At 35.2% G+C, this 24,764-nt stretch overlaps 1 protein-coding gene across 1 annotated transcript in view; it reads left to right on the top strand.

The window, feature by feature from the left end:
- Window positions 1-24,764, top strand: part of PCSK2 (proprotein convertase subtilisin/kexin type 2) — a 310,977-nt gene that overhangs the window by 234,618 nt on the left and 51,595 nt on the right. The window contains exons 7-8 of the mRNA XM_074225780.1: window positions 1,777-1,865; window positions 12,582-12,757. Of these exons, the coding sequence (XP_074081881.1) occupies window positions 1,777-1,865; window positions 12,582-12,757 (265 nt within the window). The remainder of the gene's footprint in view (window positions 1-1,776; window positions 1,866-12,581; window positions 12,758-24,764) is intronic.

Below are 24,764 nucleotides of genomic sequence, written 5' to 3'. Positions count from 1 at the left end.
TTCAACCACCCCTTTTCTAGGAAATGCAGTCCATGGGCTCCTTTGTCTGAAGTATCATTTTTAAGCTGTTATTTGGATGATAGAAGAATATACCCTCATTAAGTATTTCCAGTAGATAAAATCTGCCCATACAACTGTAAAAGGAATCAGACAAAATTGAAAGTTTTAATACATCATTTTTCTAAATCTCTTTGTCCAATGAATAGTGTCATCAATGTTTCATAGTTTCTGAAGTTTGCAAGGCTATAAAAACAGGCTGCAGTGAAATGGATCTGTGAATATTCCAGTAACATCCAATTCTCTTGGGATTCCTGAAGAACAGTTCTAAAACATAACATTTTAGGAGTTTAGGATTTATATTTAATATTGATCTCTTCTCTCCCTTGTTTATTTAAGAATTCTTCTTTAGTCATAATTGTCAAAGGAAAATTCTATTCTATTCTAGGATTTTTTAGTTTATTTTATGGTGCAATCTTTAATATTCATGTCATATATTCCTTCTTAGTTTATTATGGAGGCAGGATATAAGTTTTTGGTATCTAAGTTGTGCCAAACTACTTTCCAGTTTTCCCAGTTCTTGACAAAGGGGGTTCTAGAAATGTATGTTCTTGGATTTATCAGTCACTGGACTAATTACTTTGATTACTTCTGTTTCTTCCCTGGTCCACTTCTCAGTGTTTTTAACCAATCCAAAAAGGTTTGACACCAATTGACTACAAATGTTGTTGCTGAATCATTTCCATTTCCATTTCCATGAACTTATTTTGATTTTTCTTGGCAAAATTCTGGAGTGCTTCACCATTTTCTTTTTCAATTAATTTTTAGGAACTGAGGTAAAACAGGCTTAAATGACTTGCCCAAGGTCACACAGCTATTAAGTGTCTGAGACTAGATTTAAACTCAGGCCCTCCTGCTTCCAAGGTCTATTATATAATATAATTTAAGGTCTAGTAAAGCTATTAACCATTCATTGGTACTTTTTGCTATTATTACCCTTAATATTAACATTTTGCTGTTCCAAATGAATTTTGTTATTATCTAGCTCTATAAAATCTCCCCCTGATCATTTGAATGCTATAGCACTAAATCTAGAAATTAGTTTAGGTACACTTTCATTTTTATTATATTGACAAGACCCTCCCATAAGCAGTAAATAGTTCTCTAATTATTTGCCTCTGCTTGTAAAGATTGCTTTATAATTGTATTTATGTAAATCTTGTTTATATTTTAATTGACTTAACTCAAATATTATATGTATTTTTAGCAATTTTGAATGAAATTCTTTTATTTCTGTGTCTAATACTATTAATATTATATTAAAATGCCCATCTTTATCAATATCTAGATTAATAGGGTAAAGTTACTGATCACCTCAAAACTTTAGTTTTACACCATCATGATATCTACAAACAGAATTGTATTTATTTCACTGATAATCAGAGAGCAGTATTTCTAAAACTACGTCAAATAATATTGGGAAGAGTTTACATGATATTTCTTTACTGTAAATAATGCTAGTTATTAGTTTTCAATAAATGTTTTTGCTTATATTAAAGATGGGTCCTTACATGACTGTGCTTTCTGACATTTGTAACATATATATGAAAAAGTCTTTTTCTGTATCTATTGACATAGTCATATGGTTTTTGTTATCTTTTTGTTTCTATGATTAGAAAAGGAATTTCAAGAGTATCTCTCATTATCTCTCCAAAGCTCTTTAAATCCTCTTCTTTGGATGACATTGTATCTAATGTAAGCTTTCTGCTTTCTCTGCAGCCATGGGACCCGTTGCGCAGGGGAAGTATCAGCAGCAGCCAACAACAACATCTGTGGGGTTGGAGTGGCTTACAATTCCAAGGTTGCAGGTATGCTTTTCCCATGCTACAAAACTGCTTCTTCTTCCATAGAAAATCTATATAGTCCCATATATTATTCTTCACATTCCGCCCAAAGGAGTAATGTCCTGGAAACAATTTGCATTGGTTATCAACCCTATTTCCCCATTCCTTATTTTTTCATTAGGCTTTAGTATAAATTCTTTTTTTTAAATGCACTAAAGGAAATCCAGAATAGGTTTAGTATGAGTAACAAGGAACAAAAAGAAAATTTAAGAAATGATAACCTTTAGGATAATATTTTACATCAAAATTGTTGCAAACTCAAATTGTTGAGTATTTGTAGACTTTTATAGATCTCATACAAAAATACAAGTGGCCTTCCAAACTAGGCTACATATCTAAATTTAGCCCTCAGGAAAATGGTGAAATTCATTTGGCAAGTACTTTGCTTTATCATATATGAGACCAGAAACTCATTAGACCCCATTTTTAAGTTCCAGTAGGTAATCTGCATTGCTACTTTACAGGGACTTGGCAACTTGGAACTAAAGGTGGGAAAAGAAAAGCAATACTGCTACTTAAGAAAATGAAAAGCAGGGATGGCTGGGTAGCACAGTAGAAAGAACACTGACCTGGAGTCAGGAGGATCTGAGTTCAAATGTGACCTCAGACACTTAATAATGACCTAGCAAGAAAGAAAGAAAGAAATTCTGTTTCTACGGGGCCACAAAATTTTGGTTCTTTCTAAGTTTTGTTTAAAGTTCATTCCTAAGTTATTCAGGTTGAGTCACCAATGCCAGTGCTTCACTTCCATGACTTTTTTAAAAGTAATAACAGTCTTGCCATTTCTTCCCTAGAGACTTAGTGAAACTATAACCATGTTCAGTACTGACACTTGCAATCCCAGATTGCTAAATAAAGTTGTAACCTCCCATATAAATTCTGCCACTTAACTGTGTCATATACCTGCTGTCACTGGGTGTTAAGAGACTTGACAACTTGGTGATGAATTTCAAAGGGAAATATACAGTAGGTCTCTAAAAAACTGGAAGTTTTGCCCTTTGGGTCTTAGCTCTCTTGGTGTTTTGTATATTCAGTGAGCTGGTAGGAAAATGTTGACAACAATAATGAGATTGGGAAAGGGAAACAATATCCCCAGTTTAATACATTATTCTCAAGGTTTATACCTGGGATGATTGTTGAGAAAAAAGTTGAGTCCATACAAAGATGAGAGAAATGAGAACAGAAAGATGTAAGTCTTTCCACAATGATGACCATCTTCCTCACAGTTTTGACAAGTCTGAGTAGATAAGGGAAACAACTGTGTGAGTGGACAGATAGCTCTTCAGGCTTCTGAGACCCACCTGTCAGAAAAGGAAAAAGAGCTCTAGGTAACTCTTTGATTTGTCTGAATTATGTCTCCTCTCTCATTATTGAAAATTCCTTTCTCTTATCCATTCATACCATCCATTTTTCTCTCATGTTCAGCACCATGATTCAAAGTTGGTGCTTGGACCAATAAGGTAAAGCCATAGTCTAGAGGCACCCAATTTTCTTCTTAATTTGGAGGAGTAAGTCTCCTAGTTTCTTTGCTCAAAAGAACTGAGTACCTAATCCAAAATCCTTCACTTATACAGTATTGTATTTAACACTTTCAAATACTTTCAAGTCTCATTTTGCCCCCCACCTACCAAGGTAATTTGTATTCTTCCTTTTTGACAGGTAAAACTGAGGTATACAATAATTAAGTGATATGTCCACCTAATGAGTTAGCAGTTGAGCTAAAACAAGAACCCATATATAAAAGGAAATGAGATATAGAGAGAAGATCCTAGATTTGAGATCAGAGTGCATGAATTTAGATCTCAGTTCTTTTGCCTATAAGATCTTAGAGAACTTTTTAAACATTTTTGTGCCTCAGTTACTTCACCTGTAAAATAAAGAAGTTAACTAGATAACCTCTGAAATCTGTCTAGCTCTAAATATCATAGCCTAGGTCAAAAACTTGTCTCCGTTCCCTGTGTGACTTCGGGCAAGTCACTTAATCTCCTCAAGTCTCAGTTACTTCAAGAGGGTTGGACTAGATACTCTGAAAGAACCCTTATGGCTCTAAAACTCTGATCCTGTGTTTTTTACTCCTGATCCAATGCCCTTCTCAGCATTCCATGCTTTAATGTCAAACTGTCATTCACGTTGCTTCTACTATGTCTCTTGCTTGGGGAAATCCTCCTGCCAGACCACTAACCTTAAATCCTTGTTCTTATAAAATGTTCTATAAAATGTTCAGGGGGCAGCTAGGTGGTGCAGTGGATAGAGCACTGACCCTGGAGTCAGGAGTACCTGAGTTCAAATGTGACCTCAGACACTTAATAATTACCTAGCTGTGTGGCCTTGGGCAAGCCACTTAACCACATTGCCTTGAAAAAAAATGTTCTCATAACCAAACAGCCCTGATAGAATCTCTACTCTTAAAAATAAAAAAAAAAAAATGGATCAAATGATAACCTCCACTTAAACAGGTTCAGGCACTCCTAATTTAAGACTGATAAACCTCTGAAATTCTAGTTCTTCATTCTGGTCAGCAATTCCAGAAAACTACTAACTTGTAGTGGTTCTTAAAAGAGGAATCTACTGCTTGCTCGAGCCACCAAACAACTCTTGCAAAATTCCGTTTTTCTAACTGGAAGCCACTCTGCAAATAGATTAACAGTCTATAGCCCCACCAAGTGGTCAGGAGAGATCATGAGAAATCTATCAAAGCTGAGGAGGAAACTAGAGATTGCTTAATCCATCGCCTATTCAAAACTTGAGAGGATGTTAGGGACCTCTTCCTTTAATAGTTCCTATTCCTTTAATCCACAGTCTGATCAAGTTTTAAAAGATGGCGAAACTTGGAGAAAACTCAGAATATTAAAGGGAAATGATGAATTAATTATAGACTAAGGAACCTGACCCATCCCAAAAGAAGGATAAAAGATAGAAAAATCAATAGAAAAGAACACTCAGGTTAGAATCAGAGAACTTTGATTCAAATCCCAGTTCAGCCACTTACCCTCTGTGTAACCTTCAGCAAGTAATTTAACCTTTCAAAGCATAAGTTTCCTTATCTATAAAATGGGGGGATAGATTCCATGATCTCTATTGTCCCTTTAAGCTCTCTCTCTATATGAAGTTAGGATTATAAAGTGGGCATGAAGGAATCAAGTGTTTAGCCTTGAATAGGTAAAACTGAGAAGTTAATAATGATTTGGAAGTATAGAAAAAGAAATATATGACAAAACATGACCACATATTTCCATTTCTTTTCCAGCATAGGAAGAATAAATAGAAAAAAATGATCTGAAAGGAGATTCATATTAGAAACATCTTCCTGTATAAAAAGGATTATGAAATGTTAGAACAAAATTACCTAAGGGACTTGAATTCTCTTCTGAAGAGAACATCCAGATAAAATTAGATAGAAATTAGTTATAGTTTTGTCTTCAGCTAGGACTACGGGCCCCTAAGTCTTATAAGCCAAGTAATATATAGATAGCCTTGTTGATAAAGTGCTGAACACCTGGGTTGGAATTTCATCTCAAGTGTTAAAGAGTCATGTGACAGATGTCTTATCTTCTCTGAGCTTTGGTTTCCTGATCTGCAAAAATGTAAATAAAAACTGAAGCACAAGACTATCCCAAGGACCAGATGAGATCATGTCAGATGTACATCTGTAAATGTCAGTTTTGATGGTGATGATGATGATGATGATGATGATTACAGTATTAGCTTTAATATTTTGAGTATCTGTGATCTCATCTACATGTGACTGATATTCTCTACCAGAACACATTATAAATTCTCTATTCCTTAGAAGATGGTTTTGTGAGCTGTGTTAATTTAAAAAAATTCAACACCTCATGATGAAATTTCTGATGGCAAGCCTTTCCAGCTCAGATTGACCCCTCCTGGCCTTTGAGAACCTAGAGTCATCAATAACCATGACTGATAAGGCATGAGAGTAGGATTTTAGTGGAGAAAGTAAACTACACTTACCAAATCCAGTTAGAGAAAATCACCTTAAAAATATAGATGTCATAATTAGAACTTGATCACATTTGAGTCTATCATAACAGAGAATTGAACTGGTAATTAAAACAGTTGGAATCTGTCTAGCTCTACCTCTGTCCTAACAAGCAAGTCCCTTTCCCTTCTTTGAGTGTCAGTTTTCTGTAAAATGAGGCAGAGAGACTCAATAATTTCTAAGACTCCTGTAGAACAAATCATCTATCACTCTATAATGAGTCATTAGCAAGATTCATCTGAATTTTTAAATTTTATTTTAACTTATAGAATAAAAAAGCATTTTCGTAACAATACAATAAAGATAATTGTATGGGGAAACTGCAAGTGTACTATGCACAACTCACTATTCTTTTCAAATATACAGCAAAATTATCCCATAAATTTTTTGGCCTAGAGATGACTATCATTAGAGATAGATAGATAGATAGATAGATAGATAGATAGATAGATAGATAGATAGATAGATGATACATAGATAGAAAGAAAGATAGATAGATAGATAGATAGATAGACAGACAGATAGACAGATAGATAGACATATTCACATATATATATAAAATTATACTATACATATTTCCAGTTACCAGGTCTTTCACTGGATAGTTGTATATAGTTATAGTTAACTTGGGCATTTATAATAAACAAGATAACCTATTCACTCAAAGTCTATATTAAAACAATATTGCCATTACTGTATATAGTGTTCTCTTGGTTCTGTTCTTTTTGCTCTTCATTATTTCATACAAATCTTTTCATATTTTTCTAAGATCACTGAGTTCATCATTCCATCACCATCACATACCACAACTTATTCAGCCATTCCCTAACTGCTGGGCATTCCTGCAATTTCTTACTACCACAAATAAGTTGATATGAACATTTTAGAACCTACAGATTTTTTTTCCTTAATCATCTTTGGAAATAGATCAAAAAGTGACATTGCTGGATTAAAGGGTATAGGTAGTTTAGTAACTTTTTGGGAATAATTTCAGATTGCTTCCCAAAATGGTTGGATCACTTTACAATTCCACAAACAATGAATTGGTGTCTCAATTTTTCCACATCCTCTCCAGCATTTATTGCATTCTCTTTCAACCTTTTTAGTCAATCTGGAAGGTATAAAATGATATCTCAAGGTTGTTTGAAATTTTTTTCATTGGAAAATTGTTCATATCCTTTGACAATTTATCAATTGGGAATGAATCACATCTTTATAAATTTGACAATTCTATTTGTCTGAATTTCCTTCAATCTTATTTTTACTCACTATTTTCCTTCTTAGTCTCTCTTTTTACCCTATCTTTTTTCCTTATCCCCTAATTCCCATTTTATTCACCCATCTAAAATTCCTTCTTATCTTCTCCCCACCCTCCTAATCTTATTCTATATACTTTTTTAAAGTCCCTTCCCACTCCATCTCTCAGTTTTCTTACCTCTCTAGTTCAGAAGACTTATAAATCTTTCCATTTTTAAAAATAAAATGATGCAAATTATTAATATAGCTGCAATTTTACAAGGGATGTGATGAATGCTAAAAATGTAATGTTTTTGGATGTGAATTGTCCCAGTCTTCACTTTGCATGACAGAAATTGTATCTGTGTGCACAATTATTTACCCATAAGGTAAATTTCACTGCCAGTTAATTATGTGAGGCCCTCATAGTACAGGTAGGTGGTTACATTAGCCTGACCAGACAAGCTGCTTAGTGTTGAGGCTCAGATCACAGGGTTTAGGAAATGACAACAAGGTTTATCGTAAGGCTACACAGAAACATCCTGTAAGGACAATCACTGGAATCTCTGATATAGACAGCTGCAAGTAATGAGTGTCTCCAAGGTCCCAGTTCTGGGGGATAGATAGATAGATGATAGATAGATAGATAGATAGATAGATAGATAGATAGATAGATAGATAGATAGATGAGAGAGAGAGAGAGAGAGAGAGAGAGAGAGAGAGAGAGAGAGAGAGAGAGAGAGGATTATGGGGTATATGGCAAATCTCATCTGTCTTGGAATTCAAGATCATAGTCAGGAACCATCCCATTACTGAATGGACCCAAAGCCTCCCCTTCCCTTAAGGGAAAGGATAATAGACACCATATCCCATTCCAATTGCCTAGGTATGAAGTGAAAAAATCCTTACATAACTTACACTTGTTTTCACTATGGCTAGTTCCCACAAAGATAGGGAACATAGCCAATACAACAACATGCCAGAAACTTTTCCCCGTGAAATATTGAGTGGGACTCAAGAAATATTTTTGAGGGTTTCTAAAAAAATTTTTAAATGGTGAATGTGGGGAGGGTAGAGTCTGGGGGAAGATGAGTGCAGAAAAAGAAGATTTTCAAATGCAGCTATAGAGGCAGTTAGGTAGTATAGTGGATAAAGCACCCACCCAGGAGTCAGGAGGATCTGAATTCAAATCTGACCTCAGACACTTAATACTTTACTGAGTGACCTTGGGCATGTCACTTAATCCCACTGCTTTGAAAAAACCAACCCACCCCCCAAAAATACAGCATAAATTTACATTAAAAAACTGACTATAAAGTGTTTTAAAGTTCACAAAGTTCTCTACATGCATTATTTCACTGGTGGTTGATATTAACACTATAAGGTAAGTGCCATGGTATTACTGTACCTATTTTACAGATTAATCAATCACCCATGGACACACAACTAGTAAGGGTCAGGGGCAAGATCTGAATCTAGAACTTCTTGGTTCCATGTCTAATATGCCATTCACTATACCATGCTGCCTTTCAGTTAGAAAATAAAGAAAATAGATACTAGATTTGGGTCTTTTAAGCCAAATCACAGGACAATAATGCAAATGGAATCCTCCATCATACTTGACAAACACAGGCACCCTTTTCTGAATGACTGGAAGAATTTGGTTTGGAGCATCAATCCTACAGAGCTCAGGAAAGCCAGGATTTTTACAGAGAATGAGAAATGGGCTAGGCAGGGATACATTAACATCTCTGCAGGCAGACAAAAGCAAAAGGAAATTAAAGCTACAGTCTCCAATAACTAAATTAATTAAATGGAGGCTCATGCAAAGCTCTCACCTAAGCACTGACCTAGTCAACTACCTCAACGACATTTAACTGTGGAATGAAAATCCCAAGGCATACTTATTAAAGATAAGCTCTCCTTCCCTTGACTTTCCTTTCTCACTGGAAGAGCCACAGAATTTACCAGTTGATCCAAGATCCTTGTGCAATAGAGATTAAGGAGAATCATATACACATACATATACTATACAAATACTGTTTGGAGCAGCCCTTCCTTGCTACTGAATTTCCAGTCTCACCTTGAAGTAATCTCATGTCCCATTCAATTAACACAAGCTTCAAACTCGGAATTTAATATGATTTAAAATGATTTTCTGCTGAGTTATCTGATACATATTTCTTCTTCCTTGGGCATGGAAAAAGTGAAGAATTGTTGACTGTCTTTGCACTTGTCAGTCTTTTTTCCTGCAGGCTTAAATTGGGTAGAATATCAGCAGAAATTAGTTCTATTTTAATTTAGGGGTGAGGGAGAGCCTATGAAAGAAGTAGAGGAAAAGGAGAGAAAGCCAAAAAAAAAAAAAAACAAATCTTGAAGCTAGGAAGACTTGGGTTAAAGTCCTGACTCTGACTCATGCTGGCTATGTCACCCTGACCAAAATGCTGAATATGTCAGCAATACTGATCTCTCTAGAACAGTAGAGTCAAACTCAAATAGAAATTAGTGCCATTAAACCATACATACAGATACCTGACAGCTACAACTTAGAAAACCACATATTAACATTATCTCTATTCATTTTCTGACTTATTTTGTTAAATATTTCCAAATTACATTTCTATATGGTTCAACCTATTCAGAAGTGTTGGTTCAAGATGACTCTCTAAGTTTTAGAAAAGGCATTGAGCTGCCTTGGAAGAGAAAAATTCCCCATCTATATCAATGAAAACACTATCCCAAGCCTATTCTTTTTCCAATATTTTCTCATTTAAGTTCTACAATAACTCTATGAAATTAGTGCAATAGGTTCAATCAACCCCATTTAACAAAGTGGAAACTCAGTCTCAGAGTGGTTAAGTGATAAGTCTACTATTACACAATTACTAAATGTCAGGGAAAGTCTTTCTTTGAACTACAGATGGCTCAATCATTTGGCTCCTCTGTGTTTCGGTATCTCTTACAAAACCCAGTTCTGCTGCTAAGAAATCAAGGTATTGATTAATTGGGTAGAGACTCCAAGACGATTTTTGCAAATGTAAATAATCTTGTCTTTCAGTAGAAAATGATGTTAAAAAACATTTCATCTGTGTACCATGTAAGTTCCACTATTGATATGGAAAGTGCTAGAATAAAACCATCTGGGATTGAATTCTGGCTCTCTTAACTAACTCTGTGTGTGACCTTGGCCAAGGTCATGAACCTCCCTGAGCAACCCCATTAGTATAGTAAGAGGAGTGGGAATAGGTCAATCAACTAACCAGCAGGCATTTAAGTGCTTGCTGCTCCCATCTAGTTTTAAACCCTGTGGTCTTAAGCCATTCTATTATCTCTATGAATAGAGTCCTACCTGCCTTTCCATAACTAATTTCCACAGGGATAAAAATGAAGATCATCTGCCCCAAGAGAGGTATTTTTTAATTGATAGAGCTTTCAGGATCTTACCATAGTAGTAGTAGGAATATGGTTACATGCTCCAAAGAGTATTCTGTAACATCTTAATCATTTTTTGAGGGTTTAGGGAGTCCAGACCTAGAATTTCATTGATATAGAGAAATGGTTCCATGTGGAAACTCCCCTCACTGATGTAGATCAACAACATCCTTAATTTAAAGCATTAGAGTGTGGGGAGAAGAGGGGGAGAAGGATGAGAAGTTAGATGACTTGTCCATGTGAATAAATAGTGAATAAATAAATGTGTCAGATAAAATGTGAATAAATAGTATGTGTCAGAGGTAGAGTCTGAAACCAAATTGCCCTGACTCCAAAAGTCTGCTTTGTCAAGATGCCCTTCTTCTTTATAATACATGAAAAACAAAGTAAAAGCTAGGTCAAAGAAAGCTGAGATTAAAAATGAGGGTTTTTGATTCCTTCTCTTGCTGCAAAACAAATCATAAAACTGAAATAATGGACTGTACAAGGCAAGAAATAAGTTAATTCTGAGTGAAAATCCTCCAAGAAAAAAATTTAAATTGAAAAGTGGATGTCTGCCTTTTCCTAGAAAACAAATTAGTCATTTTTCATATATTAGTGGTAGAGAATGACTAACATAATCAGCTTATAACTTGTTCTCTGTTCCTCTAATTTCTCTAGAACAAGGGTTCTTAATCTGGGATCCATGAACTTGAGGTTTTTAATGTGTTTTAAGTATTTTGATAACTATATTCCAATATTATTTACTCCATTTGCAATCCTATGCATTTTACTTTGTGCATATAAAATGCTATTCTGAGGAATGGTCCATAGATTTCGCCAGACTTGCAGAGGTATACATGATAGGCAAAGGGTTGGGAACACCTGCCCTAGATGGAAAACTTAATAAATGGATAACATTTTTCAGAGAGAAAATAGAGTTGCATGTCAATGCCTGCAATTTTCTATGACCTACTTAAAAAACCATGTGATACCCAATTAAATAAAGTGTTGTGCACATAGAAAAAAGTGACGTTTTGAGACAATGTCCCTTTATAAAATGAAAGGAAAGAAGTAACTGCAGAATATATGTGTTGCTATAAGATTCCCTATAACTTTACAATTCCCAATCAAATAGTCAGATCTCTTTTCACTACCCTCCTTTAAGTTTTAGGCTGTCAGCACTCTCCTTGCTTAATGGTGTTCCCAAAATCCAGAGTCCCTACAGGGACATGATCACTGGACTTCCCTCTCATTTCCCAGTTATCCATTAACAGCACCAAAATTCTTAAGTATTTAAATGAGGTTATCATATCTTAGACTTGAATATTAGTGTCTTGCAAATAGTAGGAACTTAATTAGCTTATGTTGAATCAAACTGAATTTTAGAGTTGGAAGGAAGCTCAGAAATCATCTCATCCAATCCCCACATTTTTCATATTTGAAAATTCAGACTCAGAGAGGGGAAATGAATGATTCCATGTCACACAGGAAATAAAGAGTGGAAGCAAGATTCAAACCAAGATTTCTAATTCTAAATCCAGTTTCCTATTAAATCCTAACTCACCAACATGACAGGAGAAAACACAAGGAGAATGGAATGGGAGGGAAAGTATCGTAACAACTTGCCTCTGACATATACTAAATTTGTGTGACCCCGAGCAAATAATCATATTTTCTGAACTTCAAGCCCTCATCTGTTTGCAAAAAGGAGGGAGAGGGAGAGGAATGAGAGAGAGAGAGAGAGAGAGAGAGAGAGAGAGAGAGAGAGAGAGAGAGAGAGAAAGAGAGAGAGAATTTAGCTACCTAACTTCTAAGGCTCTCCTCTCCACCAATTCTAAATCTATGATGATATAATTAATGGAAACATTAATGGCTCAGTTTACAAAGATTCTCTATCCTCTAGTATCTCTGAAAAAGTCCTACTATCATAACATTACAACCACAACCCTGAAACCAGACCATGTCCACACTATAAAGTGTTACTTTGAAATCTTAACACTACAATATTTTCACTAATAAAAAATCTACAGGAATACGCATGCTGGATCAACCATTTATGACGGATATCATTGAGGCCTCCTCCATCAGTCACATGCCTCAAGTGATAGACATATACAGTGCCAGTTGGGGCCCAACAGATAATGGGAAGACTGTGGATGGACCAAGAGAACTCACCCTCCAGGCAATGGCAGATGGTGTGAACAAGGTAAAATTATTTTCAGCATCTTGGGCTATTCACTCTGACTCATTCATCTTTGTATATTCTATGTAATGATTGTTGATTTATTTTAATAGAAAATAAAGTTGGGAGGGTCAAAATGCAGATCATTAACAATTGTCATCATGTTTTCATATTTTCGTGGTTTTTTAATTGAATTTGTCATTTCATCTGCAGAAGAAATTCCCACTGAGGAATCTTGATCCACCAATGTAGACTAGCACAATTGTTCGGGGGACATTGAAGGGTTAAATGATGTTCCCAGAGTCATACAACCAGTCAAAGGTAGAACCTGAAATCAGTTCTTCCTGACTCTGAAGCAACAGCTTCCTCAGAGGGATTTAAATCTACCCAAAGCCATTCTATGTAACAATCATTTTTTAAAAAAATATTTAGGGGCAGCTAGGTGGCACAGTGGATAGAACACAGGCCTTGGAGTCAGCAGTACCTGAGTTCAAATATGGCCTGAGACAATAGTTACCTAGCTATGTGGCCTTGGGGAAGCCACTTAACCCCATTTGCCTTGCAAAATCCTTAAAAAAAAAAAAAAAATATATATATATATATATATATATATTTAAATACTCTGATGGACCTATCAGTTCACTAATATAGCCATTTCCTCCAACAGTGTAAATCATAACCTATCCATGAGAGTACCAGGTACTCTCCCATTTATCTACCATAGGAAACCCCTCTATTCTGATACTTCATTTTCACATGGAGGTAAGCCTAGGTTCTCAAAGGTTATGCTGAAGGAGTGCAAGTTCCAGTGGGTTCTAACTTGATGAGTATGGTATAGCTTGAGTATGGTCTTGGGAGTATACTATTAACCACATACTAATCTCTCGATGACAAGGTCTTTGGCTAGGGCAACCAATAAAAAACTAGGACACTGAAATGAATTATAGGATAATTCTATAAATAGGATTATCTCTACCACAAAAGTCCTACGTTAATGCACCATCTAGTCTTGAGTTTCTCAAACGTTGTTTTCCCAAATTCTTGGCAAGAGAGCCCTAGCTCTAGTAGGTCCTCCTTAGTCGCAAAGTCAAGTGATAGGTTGCATGTCTGTCTTCTGAGAATCAGTCTAGCTATGCTCAGAAAGCCTTTATCACATGTTAATCAAAGGTGACATATCTTTCTGCTACAACAACCAAAGAACAGCTAGTCAGTTGTAGAAGAGTTCTAATCTGCTGTTAGGGAAATAGTAGTATCTTGACAAAATCATTGATCCTTAAAGAATTGAATTATGGGATCCCTGACAAATGACCTGTCACATATACTCATTTCGAACATGTCTTAATTTTGTTCTATAAATCAATTAATCAACAAACATTTATTAAGTGCCTACTTTGTAACTTTCTAGTGAAAGACAGAAATGAATCAGTACACTATGTGTATAAATATACAAAATATGTACAAAGAGATGCAAAAGAAAAATTCAAATGGGGGGAATGGAGCCAAGATGGTGGAGTAAAGGCAAGAACTCCTACAGGTTCTCCCCCAAACCACTCCAAATATCTTTAAATAATGAGTCTAACCAAATTCTAGGGTGACAGAAGCCACAGAAAGACTAAGTGAAACAATTTTCCAGCCTAAGTCAACTTGGAACTCATAAGGGAAGAGTCTATTACACTGGGGTTAGAAAGGACCCACAGCATAGCCAGAGCGGCACCAGAGCAAACTGGCTCCAGCCATCCAGGAAAAATATCCAACCACAGCCAATTACTATGGTCCTATGGTCCTATGAAAGTTCAAAATACACACTCAGAACATAACAAAATCAAAGTGAGTGATTCCAAAGCCTCAAAGAAAAATATGAATTGGTCTCAGGCTATGGAAGAGCTCAAAAAAGATTTTGAAAATCAAGTAAGAGAGATAGAGAAAAAAATGGGAAGAAAAATGAGAGCAATGCAGAAATATCATGAAAACCAAGTAAGCAGCTTGGTTAAGGAATTATCAAAAAATACCGAAGAAAATAACATCTTAAAAACCAGTTTTGGTCAAATGGAAAAGGCAGTCCAAAAGGCCAATGAGAAGAATTATGCCTTAAAAAACAGAATTGATCAGATGGAAAAGGAGATATAAAAGTTCTCAGAAGAAAATATTTCCTTAAAATGTATAATGGAGCTAAAGGAAGTTGATGACTGTGTGAGATCAAGAAACAATAAAACAAAACCAAAAGAATGGAAAACTAGAATAAAATCTGAAATATTCCATTGGAAAAACAACCACCTGAAAAACAAATGCAGGAGGGATCATTCAAAAATTATTGGACTACCTGAAAGTCATGATGAAAGAACCTAGACTTCATCTTGCAAGAGATCACGTAGGAAAACTGCCCTGATATCCTTGAAGGAGAGCATAAAATAGAAATTGAAAGAATCCACCAATCACCAGAAAGAGATCCCAAAATGAAAACCACCAGGAATATTATAAAATTTCAGAAATTTCAAAATAGAAATTTCAGAACTCCCAAGTCAAAGAGAAAATATTACAAGCAGCCAGAAAGTAACAATTCAAATATTATGGAGCTATAGTCAGGATAATACAAGATTTAGCAACTTCTACTTTAAGGGCTTGTAGGGCTTAGAATATGATATTCCAGGAAGCAAAAGAACTTGGATTACAACCAAGAACCAATTACCCAGCAAAACTAGGGAAAAGATGGACATTCAATGAAATAGGGGACTTTCAAACTTTCCTGAAGAAATTACCAGAGCTGAACAAAAAAATCTGATCTTCCTTCCTGGGAAAATGGTACTAATAGCTCAGATGAACCTTCTCATTAATCAGAGTAGTTAGGAGCATATATAGACAAGATACAGAAGGGAGTTGAATTTGAAGGTATAATAAATTAAAAATATGGAGTTAATGGGGGATAAAAGAATATAAGAGAAAGGGAAAGGAGAGGTAGAATGGGATTAAATTATTTCACATGGAGTGGAAGAGGGGGAAAATGAGGGAGAGTGAGTGAGCCTTGCCCTCATCAGAGATGGCTCAGAGAGGGAATAACATACACACTCAAATGGGTATAGAAATCTATCTTCCCCTGTGGGAAAAAAAAGGAGAGAAAAGGAATGGGAGAAAGGGGGCAGGGAGGACGGTATAGGAGTGATAGAAGAAAGAGAAAATTATGGGAGAGGGTAGTCTGATGCAACACACTTGTGAGGAAAGATGGGGGAAAGGAGAGAGAGAAAATAGAAAAAATTGGGGGTGAGACAAATAGGATTGAGGGAAATTCAGCTAGCAATAATAACTGTGAGGGGGGAAATTTTCAAAAATTCCCCATGTTTCTCTCTCTCTCTCCCATGTTCTTCCTCCTAACTTCCCCTCCTCAAAATCTAATGTAGGAGACAGAGTGCTGATATTTCTCCTCCTGCTAATGTCAGGTTAAACTTTGACACATAGAATTGATGAGATACTTGTGAAGAGGAATACTGTTTCACCTTGAACTTGTCTCCAAGAAAAATAGCAATCTATGGAAGTACAGCTGAGAGAGACAGTGAGCAAGGAGAGAGGAAGAAGGGGAGAAGGGGAAGGAAGGGAGAAAAAGGGAGAAGGGATAAAGGAAAGGAAAGAGAGACAGATAGAAACAGAGGGAAGAGAGACCTAGAGAGACACAGAGACATAGAGAGAGAGAACACATGTATCTCAGCATGACACACTGGGTTTGTCTTTGGTGCATTCCCCACTGGGACCAAGCCTAGGGCTACATTTGAAGACTGTTTCTGAATAACTCATGGGTTCTTTTAAAGTTTCTTCTTATTAACTGCCAAAATCCAGATAGCCAAAAGAGTCCAGAGGGAGGTAGAAACTCTAAACTATTTGGGTGTCTATTCATGGAATTGGGAATGAAAAGCACAGAAAAAGAAAATAAGAGGAAAAAATTATATGGAAAGCTAAGCAAAATCAAAACATGAGTATTCTAAACACTATATGTGTGATGTTAAATAAGTCACTTTACCTCTATGGTTTCAACCTATGTATAGAATGAAAAGGATGGATGATGCTGTGGGGTGGGGGGGGGAATGCTGAAATTGGAATCAGGTAGATTGAATCTAAATTTGAATACCACTTACTACTGTGAGTGCACTTGGACAAGTCTCTTAATTTCCATGATCCTTAGTGTCCTTATCTGTAAAATGAGAGAGAGTTGGATTAGATGACCTCTGAGGTTCATTCCAGGTCTAAAGATTCTATGGTTCTTTAAAAGAAACTGAGAAGGGGTGGCTAGGTGGCATAGTGGATAAAGCACCAGCCCTGGAGTCAGGAGTACCTGAGTTCAAATCCGGCCTCAGACACTTAATAATTACCTAGCTGTGTGGCCTTGGGCAAGCCACTTAACCCCATTTGCCTTGCAAAAACCTAAAAGAAAAAAAACTGAGAAAATTGGGAGCCTATCTGGGAAAAGTATCATTGTTGTCTCCATATCATAAAATAGACCAAGGAAAACAATTTGGACAGATGAGAGGGGCAGACTTGGAAGAGAGGGAAATGAGGAAAGTTAAGGTAAGGCACAATGATATTTTAAATGTTTTTAATTTTTTACATTTTGCGCTTGCTTTTTTTAATTTATAGGACTGTGGGAGTATGCTGTCATGGAATTCAGCATGTTCTTTAAAATAGTATGGTTACAGTAAAAAGTGCCAAGTATAGAATAAGGAAGACCTGACTTTTTTACTTCATAGCTATATAATTGTAGGCAGGTGACTTAACCTCTCTATGCCTCTAGGAATCTCCTAGGACTCATATACTGTCTTAAATAAGTTATTATCTGCATTGATAGAGAATTCCTATACCCAAGAATCATCAATACAAAAGAAATAATAAATCCTTCACATATTAATATATGGTGAGCATTACTCTTAATTGAACAATAATTGTATGTTAGTGAATGAATAAATTAAAAGCTTTTATTAAATAGTTATTATGTACAAAATACATCCAAAACACTAAGAATATGAATTAAAAAAATAAAAATAAAAATATGAATAAAATCCTTTTCTCAAGAGTCTTACTTTCAAAGAGGAAAGAGAATATGTATACACATAAAGGTATATGCAAGATGAATATAGGTGGTTATGAGATAAAGGGCACTAGCAACCAAGAGAAGCAGGAAAGGTTTCTTGCAGAAACCGTCAGCTGAGCTGAATTTGAAGGATACCAAGTATTCCAAGAGATGAGAAGGGAAAGCATTCTAAGCATGATTGATATCCAATACAAAGGCAAAAAAAATGGAAGAGCTATAGAATATCATCTTTAAGGAAAAATGAGTAGGCCAACATGGCTGGATCATAGAGTATGAGTAGGAGAATAACATTAAAGAAAACTTGAAATGGCAGAAAGGACCAGGTTATAAAGAATTCTATACATCAAACAGAGAAGTTTATATTTGATTCTAAAAGCAATAAGGAACTATTAGAATTTAGTGAACAATGAAGTGACATTGATCAACTTGAATTTTCAAAAAATTACTTTTGGCAGCTTTGTAAAGGATGGTTTGGAGAGGGAAAAGATTTCAAGCAGGAAGAGCAATTAGGAGACTATAGCAATGGTTCAGGAGGGGGAAAAAAGGAATATAATCCTGAATTAAAGTTGTTCCTGTAAGAGCGAGGGAACATATGTGTCTATCTATATGCATACACATTTATATACACATATATATTTGTGTGTATGTATATACACACAAGAGATTTCATAGAGATAAAAGTAAAATAAATAAAATAAAAATAATAAAATATAATAAAATAAAATAATAAAAATAAAATCTAGCAACTAATTGGATTTGCATGGTAAGAACAAAGAGTTGAAGATGACACCAAAATTTTTAGTTTAAGTGACTAGGAGGATGGTGATGTTTTTGATAGTGATAGGGAAGTGTGAAAGAGGGATGAGAATGAGGAAGAAAAAACTGATTTCTATTTTAGACATGTTAATTTTCAGATGCCTATGGAATGTCCAGATAAAAATTTCTAGTAAGCATCTGGTGATGTGAGACATGCTCAGGAGAAATACCAAGACCAGATATAGAGAGCTGGAAATATCTGCATAGTAATGATAACTGAACCCAAGGGTAGTTGATGACATAAAGTTAGAGAATCTGAAGAGAAAAAGTTCTAGAACAGAGCCTCAGTAAACCATCATGATTTGTACAAAGAAAATGTGAATAGGTGAATGCAAAACACTGTTCTCAACACAAATTTGCACTCCCACTTTGGTGGCTACTTCTTAATTGAACATATTGTTCTATACCAACTGAAAATATCTAAACTATTTTTCTTTTTATGGTCATTAAATTGATTTAATTAGATATCTAGGAATTATGCAAGAGATCTGTTTAGGTATGTGTAATCATTGGATACAGCACCAGGTCATAATTGATGGGGCACTGGAATTGACATCAGAAAGTTCAAATCTCAACTTAGGCACTTGCTTTTGTGAGATCATAAACAAAGAAGTCAATTGACTTCTCTTTGCTTCAGTGTTTCATTTATAAAATAAGAATGCAACCTCTAGTTATGATTCTTTTTAACCATTTATTTCTCCAACTATATGCAAAGATAAAGTTCAACAATTATTTTTGGTAAGGTTTTGAGTTCCACATTTTTCTTCCTCCCTCTCTTCCCTCCTCCTTCTCCCTGACAGAGAACAATCTAATGTAGGTAAAAATGAATAACTGTGTAGAACATATTTCCATATTAATTATGTTGTGAAAGAAGAATCAGAACAAAAAAAGGGAACACAATGAGAGGGGGGAATCCATAAAACATAAAATAAATTTTAAAAATTGAAAATAGTAAACTTTGGTATGCATTCAGACTCCATAGTTCCTTCACTGAATGTGGATGATATTTTTCATCACAAGCCTAAAGTTATGATTCTTTAACTCAATGTCTTCCATTTGGGCGAATCAATAATTCTGACCTGACCCTGATGATCTTTTGTACCAAACACAAGACTCTAGAAAATATCCCACTGAGAATGGATTATGTTGCACTACAAGTAAGAAATCAACTGTCTTCAGACTTCTGTCAAATATTGAAATAAAAGGATGATCAGCTTAGCCAAGCCTTTCATTTTTTTCAGGCAATAATTTTGGTGAGGAGGGAATGAATATCTCAGCCCAGCATAGTTCTTTCTTTGTCACCAATCAGCAGTATTACCACTGAAATCTTCACTATCAAAAAAGGATTATGTGTCCACAGGTGCAAGCACCTGCAAAAACCAATTAAAGGACAAAATTCATGGCTATGAAGGCATAAGCTAATTGCATAGCAACACTTCAACAACATCTCACTTCCAAATACTGACGCCCCTTAAATAGATAATCATAGCCTGATTAGCAGTTTATAGCAGATTCCCCTTCATTTGGTAATTGAGAAAGTAGCCTTAACATATGCTTTAGGGCCTCTCCATGTATCTGTGCCTTGCCTTCTATAATTCTACAGAATCAGGATGGCAATCTCACCTCAGAAAATGAGATCTGCTCAGGAGGAAAGTGTCTAAACTAACATTTGACAATGACTATTTGCCACCTCTCATCTCCAATTAGATCACATCTCCTCTCTGTCATCCTCACAAGGTCAGTTGGGACTTTGCAGCCCTAGAATTTGAATAATGTTGTTTCTAAGAGTCTGTCTGCAATGATAATAATAACTCTCATGTAATAATAATAGCTTGCATTTATATAAGGCTTAACAAATGTCTTTTCAACCTACTGGCCCTGTCAGGGAAACCTGGTGGTGCTCATTATCCCTCCAATATAATAAGGGCTCAAAGAGGTTAGGTGATTTGTCCAAGGTTACACATCCCTCTTCTAACTCAAAATTCCCCTCTACCACAGAGCCATACTCCTAAGTAGAAGAGACTTTGACAATCATCAATCCCTACTGAATTTCACTTTCCTAAATTTAGTCTGATGCTCTTCTTCCTTAGGCTCTTTTCATCCAATGATTGCCCAGGATGTTAATATTTATCTCTCCCAACTGTGGGTCATGTACAAGTTTACCTTTTTCCATGTCATTTATAAAAATATTAAATAACATAGGTCCCTTGGACCCTGTCAGTAGTAGAGAATCCCAGAATTTGAGAGTTTTAAGCAGTCCTTTAGTCCAACTCTTACCCAAAAGGAATTCCTACCATAACATATAAAGACCTCTAAAGGGTAAGATCTAAAAGGTAAGATCTACCACCTCTCTAGGCAATCATCTATCACCTAGCTCTAATTGTTGACTGCTTTTTTTCCTGACATCAAGTGACTACAAATCTACTTCAACTTCAGCAATGCTTGGGTTTAATACCTAAACCCCCAAAATGCTTATGGAGATTAGAAACATACCCAGACAGGACAACCCCATAGTAAAGGGAACTAACTTTATCTTCCTTTGAAAAATAATACATTTTCTCAAGAATGAAATATTTCTTTTTCAAGATTAAAGTTGAACCAGCAAATGCTATTAGCTAAAATTTAAAACTAAAAGTTCAGAATTAGACTGTTAAACCAGCAGGTAATTTCTTTACTGGTTCAAGAGCTAACTTGGAATCTGAAAGTTCAGATAAACAAATATATGTATGTATGTATGCATGTACATGTATATATATATATATATATATACATATATATGTATAAATACATATATCTTTGCATAGCCTTCTCCTCTCAAGGCAGTGTCCCCAAGTACAGAGAGTTCACAGGGAAATCTCAGCCTCAAAATTTGGTCATTCTAAATAATAGTTGGAAAAAGCCCCCTATGTCTGAATCATAGCATCATAACTTATATCAACGGGATCCTCAAAATAAATATAATTTGATGATCTAGCTCAAATATACATCTAATCTATATAAATAAATTAAAATATGTGAGATATATTCACTATATAATAATAATCTCCTGACTCTTAACCCAGTATTCTTTCCATTAAACCCTTGATTTACATGAAGCCTGCTGAAGATAGAGTAAAAGTAATTAAAATAGTTTTAAAAAAATAAAAACTTAATTCTTAAAACTCAATTTATCAAACTGGCAATTTTTAATTAATTTTTAAAACCTTTCATTGAGTTGATTAAAATTAGTCTGATTTAAAGCATCATTTTTCAGCTTTATTTTCTATTCAATAATTTTTTAATGAACTTTATTGCATTTGCAATCAATCTGTTCTCTGTTCTCTATACTTGGAAAGTTTCCTGCAGATGGACAGGTATTTTTTCAAATGGTTAAACAATTCTTAGAGACACTTGGGAAACAAGTTGTTCTGGATTACAGTCTGTTGAATTATAAAGGGTTTGTCCTTTAAACTTTTAAATCATAATTTAATTATTTGAGGTTGAAAATGTTTTCAAAATGCATGTAGCTTAACTTGTCCTTCATAATTCAAGGTCATCATTATAAATACTATTTATTCTACTACATTGGATCATATTGTGGTGTTGTATAATCTCAGAGACAATGAGGTGTGACCAGATGTGGGGCAGGGGAAGAGGTGTGTTTTCCTTTACAGTAAATGACCGTAGCGCAATGTGCTTTTGAGATCTTTTAACTGCCTTTCCATAGCCTTCTCCTCTCAAGGCAGTGTTCCCCAAGTAAAGAGAGTTCACAGAGAAATCTCAGCCTCAAAATTTGGTCATTCTAATAGTAGTTGGAAAAAGCCCTCTATGTCTGAATCATAGCATCATAACTTATATCAACTGGATTCTCAAAATAAATATAATTTGATGATCTAATTCAAATATACATCTATCTATATAAATAAATTTAAAATATATGAGATATAGTCACTATATAATAATCTCCTGACTCTTAAACCCAGTATTCTTTCCATTAAACCCTTGATTTACATGAAGTTTGGTTGGCATCAATTATTCTTCATATTGTCAATGTGCCTGATATAATAGGTCCTTTCTCCACTTAAAATTTTCTGTTTCTAATCCCCCCCCCTGAAATTTAGAAACTAGCTAACCAAACATGAAAGAACTGTATGCAGTTCTTACTGCTCTATGAACTATGAACCAAGGCCACAAAGTCTTTCTTATGAGTAGAGTGTCTGACTTTTATTGCCAGGACTTTGTGTGATCTATTTTGACTGCTCTATGATTTGAGGAGTTGGTTTGGATTTTGCTTTTTTGCTTTTTCCAGATTCTTAGCTGTGCTGCAAATAGATGAAATTTTATTTTAAAAAAAACTATATTGTTTTATTATAAAATTGTTCTCTATATTGGGTACTTAACATATGCAAATCTGCAGATGGACAATTTTTTTGTATGTTTAAGATGCCAAAAAGGAAAAGAACACATATAAAATGCTACATATTGAAAACTAGGCAGAGAAAGATCTCTCTGTGCATATTAAAGGCAAGACAAAGGACTGTACAACTTATAGTTCTTTTTTAAAAATTTTCTATAGCTAAAAGAATAGAAAAACTGCATGTGATATATGCCTTGGAAATAAATTAATGTTGGAAGTGAGAAGTCCAGTTGGAAATGTTTTTGTAGATTATGTGCATACTAATTTTGACTGGGCAACACATTATATTGTCAGTGTCACTGAAGCTGATTTTCAATTCTATAGCCCATAGTCACAAACCTTAACTGAAAAAGTAATATATTAACATTTTCAGAATAATAATAATAGAATATGGAATAGGAGGATTCCTTGTAAATAAATAAGAATGAAAATATCTGGAAAGGAGGAAAGGTCACATAAAAGTATGGCATTTATGAGAGGAAAAATATAAAGAAACCTGAAGAATCTTCTGGAAGAAGCCTTGGAAAAGTTGGATGTCTAATGTAGTCAATAAATCAGAAATGATTTGAAGTGGAAAGGAATGGGGAATGCAAAATTAACATTTCCAACACAGCAAAATAACATTCATTTTATTGCTAGGGCAATTTGGCAAATACCTCAAAGGGAAAGCTCATTTATTGCATTCTTTCCCAGATATTATGGAGAATTAATTTGATCCATATTTTAATATGAAAGCAGGACCTTTGAATTCTTTTATTGCAAGTGCAATAACATGCAGGTCAGGTATTGCCTTGAGGACTGTGTTTTGAAAGATTTTTTTTCCACTCACCACATGCACATGTACGTGCGCGTGCGCACACACACACACACACACACACACACACACACATCTATCCTATATATATAAATTCATCTTCCTATTACATAGCTGTTATTATCTTCTTTCCCCAAAATTCTTAAGTGACTCACAATTAAGGGAAAGGTCAGATTCAATATATAGAACCTGTAATTATATTGAACTCCCAAATGCAACTTATAGTCTTAGGGAATTTCCAAGAACATTGGGAAGCTAAATAACTTGCACAAGTTCACACAGTGCAGCTAGGAGATGCAATGGATAGAACACTAGGCTTGGAATGAGGATGACATCTTCCTGAGTTTAAATTTGGTCTCAGACACTAATATGTGACCTTGGCAAGTCACTTGCCTCAGTTTCCTCACCTGTAAATTGAGTTGGAAAAGGAAATGGCAAACTACTCCAGTAGCATTGCCAAGAAAAACCTAAATCACAAAGAGTCACACATGACTGAAAACAACTGACCTCAACAACAAAGTCATTCAACCAAGATATTCCACAGGTAGGACTTGGACCCAGATACTGGTTTTGAAACCAGCTCACTACCCCATCCTGCCTCACTATTACCTACTGAATTAAATTCACCTTCTTAACCATTCATTAAAGGTCCACATTCTACCCTAACTGATCTTTCTAGACTGATTCTGTATTACCCTATAATCCCTACATTTCCCTCCCCCTTCCCCAACAAATATCCAGAACCAGTCAAAATCAATGACTTTCTATTCCTCAAACCTGGCCCATTCAAAAAGGTTACTTTTGAACCATGGCCCTGGACAGCACCCTCCATACTTCACATCTGACTGTTGCGATTTTTAATAGGTCAACAAAAACCTATCTCTTGTAATAGGCTTTTCTTCAACTTACCAACCAGGTATGATCTCCTGAGAAT

Source organism: Macrotis lagotis, chromosome 1, assembly GCF_037893015.1.
Source record: "Macrotis lagotis isolate mMagLag1 chromosome 1, bilby.v1.9.chrom.fasta, whole genome shotgun sequence".
Taxonomy (NCBI): domain Eukaryota; kingdom Metazoa; phylum Chordata; class Mammalia; order Peramelemorphia; family Peramelidae; genus Macrotis; species Macrotis lagotis.
The sequence above is the reverse complement of the archived record's forward strand: the minus strand, read 5'-3'. Positions and strand labels throughout refer to the sequence as shown.